A 5,629-nucleotide genomic window follows, 5' to 3' on the forward strand; every position below is an offset into this window, starting at 1 on the left:
TTTTGAGATGAAACCAAATTAGTGCAGCAAGAATCAAACCAAAGGTATTGTATTCATATCACCTTTGTGGTCATAGAGGATTCTATCCGCAATCTCTTTCTCCAACTGTATATTTCGATAAACCTAAGAACATGCTTTTGAAACATTTAGACATTTTTGGCCAACTGAAGTTTGAGATGAGCAACTCAAGCTCATTAGAAATACTTACAACAGTTTAGATAAGATATCTGCTTATTAGTTATATTTTAGATGGGAGTTCATATTGGCCAAATAAAAAAGAACTACAGAATTATAGGATCTTGACAACAATTTAATTCTTCCCCAGTAAATGTATATGCGAACATATGGCATTTTAGCAAAGAAGAATAATTGTTTTATTATCCAAATGAGGAGATGAACTATCTCTCCTTATTGTCTACATTCCACATGGGAGTTCATATTGCCTAAAGAAATGATATCTCTCATGAAGTACAAGAGCAAGAATGTTGCTCATGTGAAATTTGTTTTCAGTTTTCATTCACCTTTTGCTCGTCTAACTCAATTAAATCAGTTCCAAAATCTAGAAAAAATGCAAATTTTGTAGAAGCTACTATAGTATTGCATCTACAAGAAGGTTGGTAGGCAGACCAAGATGTGGAGGACAGTAGCCCAGTTTGCTGCCAGATCGAGCACCGCGAGGCAGGACTTCCTGAATTCGTGTCACAAGATAGGGTCATGGATGTTGGGCATCACTCGGGCTAAAGAAAGGTTGTTTACAGGAGACTTAAGTAATATCTGCCACTACATGCTTTCCTACGTGTCTTCAAGACAAAATAAAAGTAGATTGTTCATATCTTGTTGAGATGTTTGTTTTAATAAATGTATTACAATTTCCATATCTAATTTTTGTAGATTGATGTTATCATGCGTACCTATTATTATATTTGTTGTAGCGTTAACACGAGCACCTTACTATATAATTTATGTCGTCGCAACATACGAGTATTGTATTCACTTCTTAGACTTTGTTTTTCTGATATATAATTTGATTTGTATCGGTTTAGTTCTGTATTGGTTGTTGCCAAAAAAATCATTAGATATTTAGGTTGATAATATATGTGTTATTCATTTTTATGTAATCGTTGTGTCCTAACATTTTGTCGTATTGGTCGTGTGTTGTTGCAACGCACGGGCACCTAACTAGTTAGACTTGAACAAACATAATCTAATATTATCAGTTACCCATCGCATTACAGATATGTGAATCAAACAACACATAACAAATATATGAACCAAACATCACATGAATCAAACAACCCTTAACAAATACTCCCTCCGTTTCGTTTTAGTTGTCGCTAGATAGTGTAAAATTGAACTATCCAGCGACAACTAAAAATAAACGGAGGATGTGAACCAAACAACACCTTTGCTCCTACGGTTTGAAGCATCAGAAGAGAGGGAGCGCCGCCCCTGCGTCTGAATTATTTGGGTTTTTGCGTATTTGCTCGGATGCGATATGGTCAATTTATGTGCTGAGAAACAAAAATAGCAATAATGATTAAAGGTGGTTACTGGTTAGAGTACTATTTTGAAGTATGAATCAACTTGATACTATTAGAGAAGATGAAATTTGAGTGCTAAAAGAGAGAAGAAAAAAACTCGTGCAATGCAGTATCGTGCCAAAGGTGTTTTAGGTGTTCTACCTGTGTCTAACAAATTATTTTTTTAATTTCACTTAGATCGGGTCTGAAGCCTCCCCGCTATTATACAGTTGTTCCACTCTGGAAGGCGTTGGAGCATGAAAAACGTCAGTTTCACGGTTGCAACGATGCGCACAATCCAACATCCAGCCAGTTCAACATTGCAGGTTAGTTCAATCAACTCGACATGGCGCACAATGCGCTGACCACTCTATGTACATTCACTCAGATTCCCAAAGCCACACCAAATCAGAGTATTTCATGATTAGGAGATGAAAGCCCTGACACACTCTGAAACGTCATAAACATCTCCTGTCCTGGGGCATGTAATCTTGCCGTCATTTTTCTTGGACATCTCTTGAAGCGCCTGGGGGCAAATATACAGCAAGCGCTAAGCCAAGATGGTTTGAACTGAACTGATGCTTTACAAACAACAACAGCACAGGTTTGAGTGTGTACCTTCTCACTGTAGACATAGCCGTTCGGCAGAACCTGAGGCGGGTTCTCAGTGTCCATGAGCTCCTTGGTGATGTAACAAACAAGCTTCGAGTGGTGCTGTTTAGAGAAGGGCAGAGGCTCGGCTAGTTTCCTGAAGCCCTCCAGAGACAAGGGGTCTTCTTTGGGACAGCTACCCTCAGAGCAGAACCTTTAAATAAATGGTCAAGGACAATACAGGATACCATAACAAAAATAATACTAGCAAACTGTATTTTAGCAATAAAAGACCATAGACAAAAGTAAGTGAAACACATGCGAGGATACGGGGTCTTGAGAGCTGTCAGGCCTGCTTGCAGATATATGTTCAGCAGCGGCTCTAGTGTCATGCCATATAACTTGCAAAAATCTTGCTTGAAAATGTCAACAAGATAGTCCCACCGGTCTTGCTCAAACAATATCTAACAAATAGAAAACAGTATCAGGTATGCAAAACATTTGTAGTGCAGCAGCAGTACTCCACCAGGAGTCGATCCCAAATAACCGATGAACGTTCAATACATGTAAGTTTCAAAATTCATGCTCAAGCCAGGAAACAAAATCTAATTTGGTTGAGTCGTTGTATTCTCAAAAAGACTTTTCTAGTCTCAGCTCAAATTGACTGTCAGCTACAAACCAAAGATGTCATACAGAAACATGGTATTTCTACAATTCTACCTCCAGCTGTTGCCCAATTCCGTGACACAGTGGCATATCATAACTGAGAACAGTGAAAATGTTGCTAACCTTGTATGGAGTACAATTAGTATTGCTTCTAAAAACCAATGTTGCTGTGACACGCTGCAATTCTTTCATGTGTACAGAGCCCCAGGGAGCAAGGTGTTTTCGAGCATATGCTATAGCCTGAATGAAATTCTTAACCTTGACAAACTCCACAAACTCTTGAAGCCTCAGTAAAAACTCAAGCTTACTCTGTAGGCAACATAACAGAAGTCATAATGTAAAAATAAAAACAGAACATAACCAAAAGCCAAAATGTAATAGGACAAAAAAAAGCATTGGGATAAATACACAAAGATCTAATCAAATAGTCAGATCAGGTTTCTTTGGAAAATGGTAACAAAAAATAACAGTAACCATAAAGCCATTTGTCATTGCAAATGTTGGAATCTATTTATCCATCATGAAGCAACAAAAAAATATTGAAATAAATAGTTTCAACAAGTAAATTAAAATGTCCAAGGAACTATTAGAAACATTACTGTCTGACATTCATGGCATCACCACAGTTAGCCATTTATCAATGGCTCTATCAAAACACATTACAACACCAGTTCTATGCTGATTGGATTAGATCAATGCTAAAGCAGAAGAAAGTCAAGCAAACCTTCGATTTCTTTAGCCGAGACTTGTTTTCTGCACACCAAGCTAAAGCAGGAGAAACTTCATTATTCTGAAGAGAATCAATTACTCTTTTCGCATCGAGAAAGACATCAATATCAACGAGGTCCTGCACATCAACAATTGGCAAGTTAGCTTGACAACACAATATCAAAGTGAAGTTGAAAGGTTAGACAAAATAAAAAAAAAAAAATTATGCCATTCCACTTCACAGACACTTACCAAATCAACTACAAAATGAACAAAAACAGGGCACAACTAGACATCAAAATGTGACAGAAAAGTAAAATAGATATAAATATAACTGCATTGAAATCCAATACTGGAAGCCATAGAAGTCACAGGTGGGATCAGTAGCCAATGTAATCTCGTTTGTTTGGTAGGAGGAATGCCATCATTGAACATCTGGAAACTGAATCATACAGCCAAGGCAATCAAGACATGGCTCAGGCAAGAACCTTTAACCAGAGTAAAAGCACAAACACAAAAGTAGAATTTTTAACAAATATTTATATTCTTTCATAGATTACTCAAACAACTTCAACAATCTCTGTTTGTCAATCCTTACCCCTTGGAAGTTAAAAACAGTGGGTCACAAAGGGACAAATACATGATGTTTGCTTATACACATTGTTAGACCCGTAGTGAGTCATGGATGTGAGGCTACCCTAGTGGGACGAATGGTGCATCACTGCATCATGCTTTCCATGTTTAATATCCTTCCATGCTAAATGTTTTGACTTTTGATAAAGAAAATTCTCGATGGCAGGGATGACCTACGAGGTAATAGGCTCCAATGCTTAATCTGGATCCTAGGATCAAATGGAGTCATCGTACACGTGGAAGCAGTACCTTCAAAAGATCATAATATCGGTTTATAACCAAAGTAATTCAACTTAAGTCCACACCTTGTCGGAGGTCAGTTCAAAACAATATGCTAGCCATACTAAACTAGATATCTATACTTTGATAGCTCTCAGTCTCTCAAATCATACTGATACCAGATTTCTACATCAACATTACAACGTTGACAGAGATAAAACATCACAGAAACAAGAAAAAAATGCAAACTGCCAGCCCATCTTATACCTGAATACCAGAAGTCTCAGCGAGCTTGGTGGCGGAATTGTAGTAGGACATCCGAAGCATGTAATCGACCAGGATCCTCTTCAACCGCATGTCCTCCCATTCGGCATCGTCGCCGGTGCTGGCAGTCGCCAGCCGGTCCAGACGCGCCCGGCACCGCTGCACCTGCAGTTCCTCCGCTCGTGCGCCCTCCTCCATCTAGAAGGCATAAAAAACCCCAACACATCGCTCAGGGAACACACATTTTTTTTTCTTTAGCGAAAATCAGAAACAGGAAACGGTAAATCAAAGCCCTAAGATCTTCTCCAGTCCATGTACGATTCGATTTTGCAAGAAAGAGGAGGAAGCGGGTGTGGGGGGATTTTTTGTTGTTGTTGTTGGGGGTACCTTGCGCTTGAGGCCGTGGAGGCGAGAGACGAGGGAGGTGAGGTGGTCGACGGCGGCGGCACTGCTCTCTGCGGGGGCCGCGGAGGCGGAGGAGAGGACGGCGGCGATCTCCTTCTCGGCGAGGCGGTGGTTCGAGCGGACGGTGGCGCGGAGGGACTCGAGAGGCACGCGCACCAGTTGGTGCTCCAGACGCACCGCCTCTGCCGCACGCGTCTGCCGCCCGGCCGCTGCCGATGGCGCCGGCGGCGTGGGCGGCGCCGGCGATGGCGTGTCAATGGCCATATCCATCGCCTCTTTCCTGGGTCTACTCTAGAGAGAGACTGTGGAGGATTGGGAGAAACAGACAGACAGTAGAGAGAGAAAGTGCGTATGTGTAATGCTATGTGCTTCGGATTATTTGGAAACGGGGCAGGACATATGTGGTGCACATGGTGCACATATTAAATTATCATCATTCATCTTAAATCTAACGTCTCTGGTTAATCATTGCAATTTATAAATAACATCTTCTATCACTACATTCCACCACGTCGAAGTGTGTCCTTAGCAAAATATATTAGACAACTAGAGACGTTAGATCTAAAATGAGTGATCCTAATTTAATATGTGCACCATGTGTACTAAACTTCCATGTGCACCGG

General features: G+C 40.4%; 1 protein-coding gene across 1 annotated transcript; it reads right to left on the reverse strand.

The window, feature by feature from the left end:
- Positions 1-1,772: 1,772 nt before the first annotated feature.
- On the reverse strand, positions 1,773-5,370 carry LOC100279208 (uncharacterized). The gene is made up of 7 exons (NM_001360943.1): positions 4,989-5,370; positions 4,605-4,799; positions 3,502-3,624; positions 2,901-3,086; positions 2,442-2,575; positions 2,139-2,325; positions 1,773-2,046 (listed from the first exon to the last, which is right to left on the reverse strand). Exons 1-7 carry the CDS (start codon positions 5,274-5,276, stop codon positions 1,945-1,947), a joined length of 1,215 nt encoding a protein of 404 aa, NP_001347872.1. The 5' UTR covers positions 5,277-5,370; the 3' UTR covers positions 1,773-1,944.
- Between the last annotated feature and the right edge of the window lie 259 nt (positions 5,371-5,629).

Source organism: Zea mays, chromosome 6 (assembly GCF_902167145.1).
Source record: "Zea mays cultivar B73 chromosome 6, Zm-B73-REFERENCE-NAM-5.0, whole genome shotgun sequence".
Lineage (NCBI taxonomy): Eukaryota > Viridiplantae > Streptophyta > Magnoliopsida > Poales > Poaceae > Zea > Zea mays.

Coding starts and splice junctions, on each gene's coding strand:
- LOC100279208 (NM_001360943.1), bottom strand. CDS start 5,276: ATGGATATGGCCATTGACACGCCATCGCCGGCGCCGCCCACGCCGCCG. Junction 3,625..4,604: donor CTGAGACTTCTGGTATTCAG/GTATAAGATGGG, acceptor GTTGATGTGCAG/GACCTCGTTGATATTGATGT. Junction 2,576..2,900: donor CTAATTGTACTCCATACAAG/GTTAGCAACATT, acceptor TCTATTTGTTAG/ATATTGTTTGAGCAAGACCG.